At 34.9% G+C, this 13,125-nt stretch overlaps 1 protein-coding gene across 1 annotated transcript in view; it reads left to right on the forward strand.

Moving 5' to 3' along the window:
* The first annotated feature begins 278 nt into the window (after positions 1 to 278).
* Positions 279 to 13,125, forward strand: part of LOC103261063 (GDP-mannose 4,6 dehydratase-like) — a 261,513-nt gene continuing 248,666 nt past the window's right edge. The window contains exons 1-3 of the mRNA XM_021712670.1: positions 279 to 339; positions 1,016 to 1,243; positions 2,164 to 2,268. Coding sequence (XP_021568345.1) covers positions 279 to 339; positions 1,016 to 1,243; positions 2,164 to 2,268 — 394 coding nt within the window. The remainder of the gene's footprint in view (positions 340 to 1,015; positions 1,244 to 2,163; positions 2,269 to 13,125) is intronic.

Consider the following 13,125-nt stretch of genomic DNA (forward strand, 5'->3'; position numbering starts at 1 on the left):
GGAATTTATTTATTTAAAAAATTGTGTATTTATTCTTACATGTTTAAACTTCAGTCATCTTCAAAGTATTCTCCATTTGATGCAGTACACTATCGAGATACTTTTTCCACTGCTCAAAACAGTTTTCAACTCATCAATTTTGATGTCTTTTCATGCTTCTGCCATTTTTTGTTTCACCTCTTCACATATCAGCAAGAAGTTTCCCTTTGATGACTTTTTTTTTCAATCTGAGGAAACAAAAAAAAGTCACTTGGGGTGTGATTGTGTGAATAGGGAGGATGAGGCAAAAAGGTGGTCAAAAACTGCTGAAACCTCAGTGTGGTGTGGGCTGGTACACTCGTAAATAACCCAACAAGAAATGATCAAACACGTTAAAAGAATCTCCAAAAAAATTTACTGAAGCCAAATTTAACCTTTTCCAACAATACAAGTTGATACACGGATGCCAATGGATACCTAGAACAGTAACCTAGCTGGGGAAGCCTGTATTACAAGGTACTGACCCTCCAAAAGATAATTCTGGATTTTTTGGGGGTGTCCCCCCTTGTGTATTTGTAACAAACTACAAAGTCATTCTTGTATCATAATTTAAAAAGAAACAAAAATAATCCTTTTAAAAATCAACTGTGCTCTACAACTCATTTTCAGACTTCTGTGTACATAAAAATCAATTGGAGCTCATTAAAATGTGATTTTCCTACATACCCACCTCCTCCCAAGATTGGCTCAAATTTTTAAGTAACATCCCAGATGCTTCTGAGGAGCAGAGTTTGCCCTGTGATAAATCATGCTTTAGGGGCTCCAGGCAATAGAGGATTGCTAAAGTGTTCTTCACATTACCATAGGCAATTATAGGCATCAAGATATTTTCCAGCCATTTGATATTAGAAGTAGATGACATTCACACTCTTATTCTGCTATTAGAAAACAGTAGTATTTTCTCACCAACATAACACTTCACAGTGTGAAATTATCACCTTTGTCACCCTTGCCAGTGTCTCTGTGCTATCAACAGATCCTTGCAGCCCTGTCTCTGCCTCTTCTTTGCAGATTTCCTTTGACCTCGCTGAGTATACTGCAGATGTCGATGGGGTTGGTACTTTACGGCTTCTAGATGCAGTTAAGACCTGTGGCCTTATCAACTCTGTGAAGTTCTACCAAGCCTCAACAAGTGAACTTTATGGGAAAGTGCAAGAAATACCCCAGAAGGAGACTACCCCTTTCTATCCTCGGTCACCCTATGGTGAGAATGCATGTTCACAGCTGTGTGTGTGCGAGGTTTTCTCTGTGGGCATGGGGTGGGGGGGGGCGTTTTTGCTTTCATTCTGTTCGTGTCTCACGGCTGAAGTCATTTGGGTGTGAGATTAGCATTGAGATAGACTAAAGTGACTAGACTTGTTGAGAAGCATACTTTTATACATTGGTAAGTAACTACAAGTATTTGCTGCCATTGCCTCCGGGGTGAAATTACCATCTCACTTCACCAATCTGTGTTCATTCAACCTTTCCATACAGATAGCTTTAAAAGGAAAATTAGACCCAATATGATACTTTTTCTTGAATGATGTGACAGTGTGCTGAAGTGATGAGGTTTCATGTTTTTTGTATCCCTGAGCACAAATTATTAAAAAAAAAAAAGACTATTACTTCTAACATATTTCTAAAGAGAACTTTCATGAAAAGACTTCAGTTATAAAATTTCGAAGCAGTTTGAATGTTAAGAACCCCACTTTTGGTCATTGCCTTGCTAAGCTGTGGTTTGGCCATTTGATCTTTGAACTATGGTCAGGCCATGTTTTCTTAAGCTTTGGCCCCCTCCCCTACTTGGGGAAGTGAATCTCCTCTTTCTCTCTCTCTCCAATTTACTTTCTAAATAAACTATATTTTTTAATCTAAAAAAAAAAGAACCCCAATTTTTTTCTTTCTAATTTCTCAAACCCCCCAAAAAAGGGATGTAGTGTACACATTGTAGTTTAAAAATTTTTAATATTTCCTTGTGAATATGATTAACTGTCATGGAAACTTTACTTTGTCTTTGGCTTTTGATTTTTGTTTTCTACAAATTATACTTTTGGCAAGTTGTAACTGTTTAAGATGAGTGAAAATCATCTCAGCATTTGTCTTTAGTAGTAAACCACTGCTTTAAAAAAATTATCCCAACAGGGGCAGCAAAACTCTATGCCTATTGGATTGTGGTGAACTTCCGTGAGGCATATAACCTCTTTGCAGTGAATGGCATTCTCTTCAATCATGAGAGTCCAAGAAGAGGTTCGTAAACATATTAATTGAATTTCTGATTTTAATGACAACAAAAAGTTGTATATTCTGTATACGTGAAAAATTTCACATCTATTCTAACTATAAGGAAAGTAAGAAGTGGTAAATGAAGATATATAAATTTAACTTTAGACTTTTTAATTTTAAGTTTGTGGGGGTTTTTAATTCAACATGCAAAACTGATTAGTGTTACAGTTGTAATTTTTTTAGTAGGTCTTGTCAAGCATGTTTTCACTCTGAGTATTAGGAAGTTTCCATATGAATGCCAAGGAATAAGCAATAAACTAATGGTTGTTTCTAGAAAATACTCCTATTCACATAGACTCAATTTGTAGAATCTGTATTATTTTTTATTTGAATTAGTTGGGTATTCAGTGTTCTTTAGATTTCATTAAACAGGTAGCCAGAAATTACTGTGCTTCTAGAGTGTATTTTAAATTGAATTCAAAATAAGTTCTTTACAGTTTTTTAAAATTGACTCAGTAATTGTACATCTTTATGGAGTACATGGTAATGTTTGGAGACATATAATATATAGTGATCAAATCAGGGTAATTAGCACATCCATTACCTCAAACATTTATCATGTTTGTGTTGGAAACATTCAAAATTCTCTTTTCCAGCTAATTGAAAATATATAATAAATTATTATTAACTATAATCACCCTATGGTGCAGTGGAACACTAGAATTTATCCCTTATATCTAGCTGTAATTTTGTTTTCCTTTCAGAAATCTCTTTCTATCCTCCCAAACTCCCTGAAATTAGTTCTTATATTTAGAAACATTTTCAGGTTTTTTTTGAAAACCATATTTGTTTTCATTGGCTTGTTGCCTTTTCATAGTTGTCAATGAGACTGTAGCAACTTGCTTTCTTTCTTATTCCTAGTATTAGGTTTTAAATAAGAAAATGTGGACTTACAGCGTTACTTCCTTTTTTTTTTTTGAGTTGGAGTCTCACTCTGTCACCCAGACTGGAGTGCAATGGCCGCTCCCGGCCACTGCAGCCTCGACCTACTGGACTCCGGCGATCCTTCAGCCTCAGCCTTATAGTGTTACTTCTGATTTACTGAAGCATGAGAAACCTTTACAAAGCATGAACAGAATAAAAATGTTCTGTAAATCTTCCAAGAAGTTTTATTAAATTTCACATCATTTAGTCTTTTATTCTGAGAATGAGAAGTTCAATATTATAAGTTATTTCATGTCCAATGACTAGTAATGCTTGTAATTTCTCAGTGAAATTTTATGTGACTATATAGCTTCCTAATTAAACCAAGTCATGAAGAAAGATTAAAGTGACAGGTTTATAAAGGTATCTTTAGCGTCAGTACATTTTTATTTTATAATTGCTTAAGTTAAAAATTCCCTTGATGGACTGTTAAAGTGTAAGAACTAGCCTGTCATGTTTCCCAAAAGGAAAACAAGTTAACAAACAGTGAAAACATTTCTTTAATTAATTTTATAGTTCTGTTTGTCCATAGTAAGTGGAAAAGGAAAAGGAATATCTTACCTATCTTTGCATTTGGTTTGCAGGGTGCTCAGGGAATCTAATTTGTTCAGTAAATGGTAATCTCTGCTTCTTTTCTCACAAACATGTTTATACATGTTGTTTGGGATTCTGTATTCTTCCCCCACCCTCAACTTTTCCACACCTTTTAAAGAGCAAAAATATAAATAAAAGTTAAGTGTTGTGGATGAGGTTAGGATAGAGAAAAGCATTCATAGGTTGTAGAATAAAAGGATAAATTTAGATATAACTCCCCCCAACCCTATTTGTATACTTCATAATGAGAACTGTTTTGTTTTGTAAATGTTAATGACTTGCTTTTAAAAAAAAGTTAATAATGCTTCTTTATTTAAAGAAAATTTAAAAGTAGAAGGAGTGTATAAGGAGAAAAGAAAAAGTTCCATCCCTCATTCTAAATACTGGCTCCATCACCAGACCGTACTGTTAACATTCCTTCAGAAAAGTTCCATGTATCATTAAACATACAAAGAGAATTCTCCTATACAGATTGCTCTGCAGTTTAAGGCTTCTATTAAATATTTGTAAAGAACTTGACCTTGTAGCATACACCATTTGTTTTCTTATTATATACCTGGAAATTAATGCTATTCCATTTATTACTCAATGTGTATAATCAAATGTAAAAAGGGTATATGTGAAAATCATGTTAATACTTACTTTGATAAGGTATCTAATGACTAATATAGCAGTTCATCAAACTTGAAAATTAATTCCTATATTAATTTTATCTGACAGTAATGTTGTTTTGTCAAGATTAATTGTTTTCTGAAGAGATTTCTTGGCAGACTGAGAATTCCTTAATGGCAGGACTGTATTGTACCCTCCAGCTTCAAAACTGTGCCTAGTTGCTAATAAGCATTCAGAAAATATTTTTAAATGAATGAATATCTTATGTTTCAGTAAAACTTTATTGACTTGAAAGCTGGGTGGCCTGAATCAAAGAACAGTAGGCAGGATAGTTTTAAATAATTGTTTTATTGATTTCATGCATATAGTAATGAATAAACTATTTTGAGGTAAAGATTCAGACTGATGCACTTAAATAAACAGATACAATTTATTTTGAGTTAATGGTCTTAGTTTGCCCTCAATTTGCTGTGTTACTTTAAGTGAGTTTATTTTCTTAAGTTGATTGAGCATGTATACAACTATTCCCTTGGGCCCTGTTATTACAGGGAACAAACTCTTTTTTTTTTTTTTGATAGTGAGGTGGTAAACCTCAATCTGATCCTAGGTATGCAATCACAAATGCCCAATTTGTAGAGCCCAAGTTGTTGCGGTTATGGTGGGACATGTACTTTTTCTCTAAATAAAAATAACTGATAAAGCCCTATTTGATTTCATGAATAATGACATGAGAATTTCTGATGTCAGAAATTTCAACTCCTTTTTAAAGGTGTGAAAGAAGTATTTTTCATATAAAGATAGACTTGACCAGAGGTTGTCAAACTATGACTCATGCCTACAAATCTATTATTGTAAATAAAATTTTATTGGAACACCGCCAGATCCGTTTGGTTACATATGGACTATAACTGCTTTCACACTATAGAGTCACGTAGCCTGCAGAGCCCAAAATATTTACTCTCTGGGCCTTTAGGAAAATATTTGCTGGCCCCAGCTGTAGACAGTTGAATCCTCAACATCCAAAAAACCTGGAGTTGAGTTTATTGTAGGATTTTCCCAAGGTAGTAAGGTAGTCTTTTAGAAAGGTTTCCTTCAAATGCTCATAGTGAATCAGACCTTAAGCTGAAGTGTTTTGGTCACTTGGATTTCTATTGTCCTTTACTGATATACCGAGTGACGAAGTGCTCTAAAGGACAAACCCTGTGACTTAGCGCTTTCAAGGAAAGCCACTTGTCAGTGAGGTATGAAATCATACAAGCTAGTAACTCACCACAAATCAGCACAGTCATCCCAACAGCCCTGCTCCTGAGCTAGGATGCCTTCTTACTCTGTTTTTGGCTGCCTTATGTGTCTTTTCTCCATTCCTATCCTATTTGGTTTTCTTTTTTTAAGAACTTTTTTAAATTTAGGTTTTCTTTTTAAATATATTTGCTTTGAGAACTGTATAATACCTCTTGAGATAGTTGGAATCATCTGTGTTAGCATCAAATCAACAGTCAGAAATCATCGATCTAGGGAATAGAGCCAATAAGTCATTGGCTTGGCCTTTTTGTCCCTCAGCCAGCCTTCCACAAAGGATGGATCCTCTTGTGCTCTGGGTTGTGGTTTAGAAAATAGAGGCACTTTAGTAATATTTATTATAAATTAATAATGAAAAGTAGCTAAAATTTTCAAGGAAAGATATATAGTAGTATATGTTTTGTGAATAACTGTCACTATATATTACATACTGGTATTCACAGACTTTAATTAGGTGCTTTTATTCATATAGACTCAGTTTTTTAAAATAAAAATTAGGTAGTCTTGCATAACAGCCTTCTAGTCAGTCACAGGCCACATCTACTACAGTGGTCCCATGAGATTGTAATACCGTATTTTTACTGTACTTTTTATATGTTTAGATATGCTTAGATGCACAGATACAGGCATACCTTATTTTATTGTGTTTTACAGGCACTGTTTTTTTTTTTTTAAAGCAAATGAAAGGTTTGTTGAAACTCTGCATCCAGAAAATCTATTGGTGGCATATCTTATTTTATTGTGCTTCACAGATGCTGTCTCTTTAAAACAAAACAAAACAAAACAAAAACAAATTAAAGGTTTGTAGCAACCCTGCATCCAGAAAATCTATCAGTGCCATTTTTCCAACTGAGTGAACTTACTTCTTGTCTCTGTGTCACGTTTGTATAATTCTTACAACATCAAAAACGTTTTCGTTATTATGGGAGTTATGATGATCTGCGGTCAGTGATCTTTGATGTTGCTATTTGTTTTGGGGTGCCACAAACTATGCCCTTAGAAGACAGCAAACTTTATAAATGTTTGTGTTCTGACTTCTCTAGAAACTGACTATTGTTGTATCTCTTTCTCTCTCCTCAGACCTTTCTTTTCTCTGAGACACAACAGTATTAAAATTAGGTCTATTAATAGCCGTACAATGGACTCTATGCTTTTAAGTGAAAGGAAGAGTCACATGTCTCACTCTTAAAACAAAGACCAGAAATATTGAAACTTAGTGAAGAAGGCATGTTGAATGATGAGATGGGCTGAAAGCTAGGCCTCTTGTTCCAAACATCTGTATTTGGTGTCCCTTCCAGCTGCCTTCAAACATTTGCTCTAATATACACTGAAGGCCATTGTTTAAATTTGTTTAAAAATTCACAGAAAAAAATCCATTCTATCAAACAAGTACTAAAAACCACACCATTGCCTACATAGTTTCACTTACCAAGATCTGGTGAATCAAGTAGAGGGACTGAAATTACTGAGTGGATATATAGCTAGTTGGTAAAACAGCAGCAACATTTGAGAGGATTGACTCCAGTTCTCAAGTGGATAAATGCTATTAAACAGCATTGCGTGTTGCAGAAAAATCTTTCATGAAAGGAAACATAGTTACAGATGCAACAAACTTCGTTGTTGTCATATTTTAAGAAATTGCCATAGTCGGCCAGGCACAATGACTCACAGTTGTAATTCCAGCTCTTTGGGAGGCTGAGGTGGAAGGACTTGAGCCCAGCAGTTCAAGACCAGTATGGGCAGCATAGTGAGACCACATCCTTAAAAAATAAAAAATAAACCAGGCTACTTGTGAAGATGAGGCAGAAGAATTGCCTGAGCCCAGGAAATCAAGGATGCAGTAAGCCACAATCATGCCACTGCATTCCAGCCAGGGTGATGGAGTGATACCCCAACTCAACAACAAAAAAAGAAAAGAAAAGAAAAGGAAAAATTGCTAAAGTTACCCCAGTCTTCAGCAACCACCACCCTGATCATTCAGCAGCCATCAACATCAAGGCAAGATACTCCACCAGCACAAAGCATACAATTTGCCGAAGACTCAGATGATCATTTGCATTTTTTTAAGCAATAAAGTCTTTTTTAGTTAATGTCATACAGTGATGGTGTTCTTTTAGACATACTCCTATTGCACATTTAGTAGACTATAGTATAGTATAAACATAACTCTTATGTGCCTTGGGAAACCAAAAACTTCATGTGACTTGCTTTATTGTGACACTCGCTTTATTGCAGTGATCTGAAAACTGAATCCACAGTATCTCTCTGAGGAATGCCTACAGTATTTAGTGCAGTGACACGTTTTGCAGGCTTGTAGCCTAGAAGCTATAGGCTCTGCCATGTATCTTGGGTGCGTAGGAAGTTGTATCATCTTGATTTTTATAAGTATACTCTATGTTGTTTGCAAAATGATGAAATTGTCTAAATGCATTTCTGAGAATGTATCATACCTCTGGTAATTGGCACATGACTGAACTATTTATTTTTTTATTAAAAGTACAGTAGTCACCCATTAACTGAAGTTTTGCTTTCTTTGGTTTGAAAAATAGTAAATGAAAAATTTCAGAAATAAACATTTCATAATTTTAAATTGAGTGCCATTCTGCATAGCTTGATGAAATTTTACTCACTCTGCCTGTCAGTCAGTTAGTAGTCTTCTTGGTTATCAGATCAACTGTTGTGGTATTGTAATGCTTGTGCAAGTCACCCTTATTTTACTTAATAATGGTCCTAGAATGCAAAAACAATGATGTTGGCAATTCAGATTTTGCCAAAAAGAAGGTGTAAAATTTTTTCTTTAAAAAATAGGTCAACATTCTCAACTTAATAAGAAAAAATTGTGGGTTGCAATGGCTAAGGTCTACATAAGAACAAATCTTTTATTCATGAAGTTGGGATGAAGCAAAAGGAAATTCATGCTAGTTTTGCTTGTTGCACCTCAGACTGTGAAAGTTATGGTCATAGTGCATGATGAGAGTGCTCAGTCAGATGGAAAAGGAGTTAAACTATGGGTAGAAGATCTGAGCGGAAATGTGTTCCAGTTGATGGCATTCAGGTTCAGGACTATCCGTGGTTTCAGACATCCACTGGGGGGCTTGGATCGTATCCCCTACAGAGAAGAGGGACTACTGTAAATTCTTTATTTCAATGATAAATTACAGAATGCTGGACATGTATCTGAAGAACTTTTTTCTCTCATATTGTTTCTCCAAACTTGAACTTTTGTGTTTGCCTGGCTGTTTCACTTACATATCTCTATACTTGTATTTACATAAACATACAGTGTTCTACTTGCCACAAATGGGGATATGGTGACAGCTTTCTACTGGAAATACAGATTTATATATTCACTATTTAGTAATGTTTTTGATTACCTAGAAATATTTAATTTATTTAAGGAAACTGACAGGTTATTAATTGTTTTTGAAAAACTAAAGAGTTAATAAGATTGCTGTCATAAAGATGTTAATTATATAAATTGAACTATGGGAAAAATACTGAGAAGTTTTTAAAATTTAAAATAGCTCATAAATAAAGGATATTAGAATTTCTTTTCAAATATATTATTTACTAATAACAAAATTTACTCTTTAATTTAAAATTATTCTACAAATTGGAAAATTAAAAGTAAGGCTGTTTTGTAATGCTAACAGTAATAGTTCTAGTTCTGATTGCTTATTACCTTAGAAGGTAAAGTAACAAGAATGATTACTAGTTATCACCTGCATAATGTAACCAGTTTGCTAATTAAGTATAATTTTTAGCATATTGGGAAAGTACTTTGCCATATTATGAATACAAATTTGGTGACTTAAAAAAATTATAAATAACTAACATGAGAATATTCCAAATTAAGGAAAAAATATTTTGCATGATAATTAAGGGGAAACAAAAAGCATATCTTACCTTCTGCTTTCAAAAGGTCAAAAAAAGTGATGATTAAATTAAGGTTGAATTCCTGACTTTGATAATGGTAGCCAATGTGGGTAAAAGTCAAAATACAGATACTATTCAGCATTCTTTTTTTTTTTTAATGTGCCATTTCAGTTTTCAAGATGAGTGTGAAATTAGTAACTTAGATTTCTTCCACTAAGGGGAGTAGCCTAGGTTTCTTACAGATTTCAGGGTCTCTGTCCTGGAAAAGAAAGAAGGGCCAGCCAGGAGTATGCATTGTGAGAGAACTGTGAACTGGTCCGGTTTTTACCCTGAACACTGGCTTTGCAGGGGGTCAGTTGATTTCCAGCCTTTTGATGAGGATAGTTTTCTTATACTGACTCATCTTAGTCCTCCGATCGTTAGGAAAGTCTGGGCAATAATACAGTGACTGCTACTTTCAGATTTGACCAAGGAGGTCATGTTTGGCTGTGTGTACCTACCCTCATGGGCCAGTTTGCCAGCTGAGTCACTCTCAGTGATTGGCTTCATCCCTGGATACCTTTAGCCTGAGTAAGAAATCATGCTCCATGTTGACAGTGTATTTTTTCCATTCTCCTCCCACTCTTTTTCTTCTCTTTGTTTAGTATTTAAGAATGGGACACTGACTTAACTCTGGATAAAGTTTTCTCTCCCCTCCATAGGCTTTCTCCTTCTTTCTCTTCTTCCACGCTTGCCTAACCCCTAACCCTGGCTCTCTTCTGCTTGTCCTGTAGACTTGTGCTCCTTCTCTTTGGCCACGGGGCTTGTCAAAGACACCATCACTGCCTTCTTACTCTAAGAGCTGTACACTAGAATTAGAATTTCCAAAGAGCCTAGTGAATAACACTGGGAGGCTGGTACATGTGCTCATTTTATTTTTTGTCTCATTATTAGTCAAGAAGAATTTTAAAAAATCATTTCCCTGCTGAGAAATCAGAGTAGTTTGACTGTTATCATCATCATCGTCATTGATGTAATTCAAAATGTTATACCTATCAGCTGTTTGTGTTGTATTTGAATAGTGATTTAATACTCTAAAAGCACTGTTAGAGACATTTTGACTAATTTGTTTAACTTCTTCACATTTTATGTGTATGTGTAAATGTAATTTACAGATCTATTTTTCTCATTTTTATTTTAAAAATGTATGTTAATCCATTTGATACGATTCTTTCTTTAAAAGAGCTTCTAGAGAATGGCTAGTTTACATCCACCTATGTGTAGTCTCCCCAAATACTCTCAGAACTGATGAGATCTATAGGAATTTATAGGTTATTTCATCTCATTTTTTTCATCAATAAAGAAACTAAAGCAGCAGGTGATTGAGTTGTCCAAGGTCATAAACCTAATAAACATTAAGTCAGAAGTAATCCTAGCAGATGCCCATGTTAACATTGTTCATATTTGTGGAAATAGCATCTATATGTATTTTACAGTTGAACTGGAGGAAACAAACTTCTGTGATGTAGAGTGGGTACTTGGACTTTGCAGCAAACGGAGTGGAGAAGTTGGAAATTTAACATCTCAGTTGTTTCTTGTAAGAGATGGTTAATTTGATTGAAGGCAATATTCCTTTCAGACATTTAGCAGAAACAATTACAATAAAACTTTATTAATCATAATAAAATACAGATGTGGTATGAGACAACCTATCTTGAGTATCATCAAGAAGTTGGCAATGAGAAGAAATAGAACTAATATAATATACATTAAAAATCATGTGGTAATAAGAAGTTATAAAGTACTTTAAATATGCCTATAATTAACAGTTTGAGACTACCACAAATGGATGGTGTACTACCACTGTTTAGATATCGAGCCATTTCTAGATGATATAGCACATTCCTCTAACTATGGGCTTCATAAGAAATCATATATATTAGTCTAAACACAGTATTCACCTAACTGAAAGAATCTGACATTTTAAGGTTCATGAACTTGAGGTTTTGAGTTTTAGTTTTGAGAATTTTTTTTTTTTTTTTTGAGTTGGAGTCGCACTCTGTCACCCAGACTGGAGTGCAGTGGCCACTCCCAGCCACTGCAGCCTCGACCTGCTGGTCTCTGGTGATCCTTCCACCTCAGCCTTCCAGTAGCTGGAACTACAGACGTGCGCTACCACGCCCGGTTAATTTTTTGATTTATTGTAGAGATGAAGTCTCGCCAAGTTGGTCTCGAACCCTCAGGCTCAGGCAAACCACTCACCTTAGCCTCCCAAAGCACAGGCTTACAGGCTGAGCCACCGAGCCCGACTGAGCATTTTTTTTTTTGTTTTAGCTGCCAAGTACTTTGCTTTGTAAAATGTCTATCTTTATTATTATAAATTAATCTTCAGAATTTTTAAAACTATAATTTATGTAAAAATTCACTAAAATCATAGTAAAATTTTGGATAACTTTTCTCTTAATTTTTTCTAAAGGTTATTCTTTTGTGTTGCTGTAAAAATAAGCTTAATACTCTAGACTATTGCTCTCAATTTGGGGTGGAGGAATGAGAGGTGGGTAGAGAGTGACTTTGCCCTTCAGAGGACATGTGGCAGGGTCTGGAGATGTTTTTGGTTGCTACAACTGGAGATGGCCTCCTATTGGTATCTGGTGGATAGAAGCTAGAGTACTGCTGAGCATCCTACAGTGCGCCGAACAGCCCCCATAACAAAGAATTATTCAGTTCAGAATGTTGATTGCAATGATGATAAGAAACCATGTCCTAGGATTCCACCTCTCAAAATGTCCTTACAGAATATGTATAAATGTCATTTGTAACAGTAGAATCTTATTAAAAAATGAAATTTTTTTTCTTTTGAGCAGCAGCATGATATGAAACATAATTTGAAATAGTGTTTATATTAAAGCTTAGCCAAAGTGAAGGGTCAGTGCATTGCTGCTAAATGAAAATACCATCTCCCTTCCGCATAACATAAGACATTTATGCCATGGAAAGATTGATTTTATCTGCCTATCAGCTCCTTTAATCATGTCTAATGAGTGTGAACGAAAAAGAACATTTTCACCCCAACGAAGGTGGGATTGTAAGCTCAATAAGTGTATGTGTATAAGTGGAAAATAAAGTAAGATCTCATTTTTTTAACATATCACTTTTACTTTGCAGTAACTTCTTCATAGAATTTTAACAAACATGTGAACACAGAAGAAAGACATTCTGATTTAAATAATTCCCTATGAAGCTCTTTAACTCTTCTGGTCTACTACAAGTCAGACCCAGCTCAGGGAAACCCAGGAAGCAGAGTTGCAATATCAGGACTCTCCTAATCATTGGAAGCTGAATTCTCACTTGGGCCACCCAGTGATCCACAGAGCCAAGTTATGGCGGGTCTGGGACCCTCCCTCACATCCAGAATCAAAGAACATGTTTATCTTTTTGTTATTAGTTATATTATAAGAACAATTTTTTCCTTTTGGAATAAGTTGTAGAGTTCATGTTCTGACTTTGTTATAAAACAATTAGAACTGATTCAAGATT

Source organism: Carlito syrichta, unplaced genomic scaffold, assembly GCF_000164805.1.
Source record: "Carlito syrichta isolate Samal-C Ts95f unplaced genomic scaffold, Tarsius_syrichta-2.0.1 Scaffold303584, whole genome shotgun sequence".
Taxonomy (NCBI): Eukaryota; Metazoa; Chordata; class Mammalia; order Primates; family Tarsiidae; genus Carlito; species Carlito syrichta.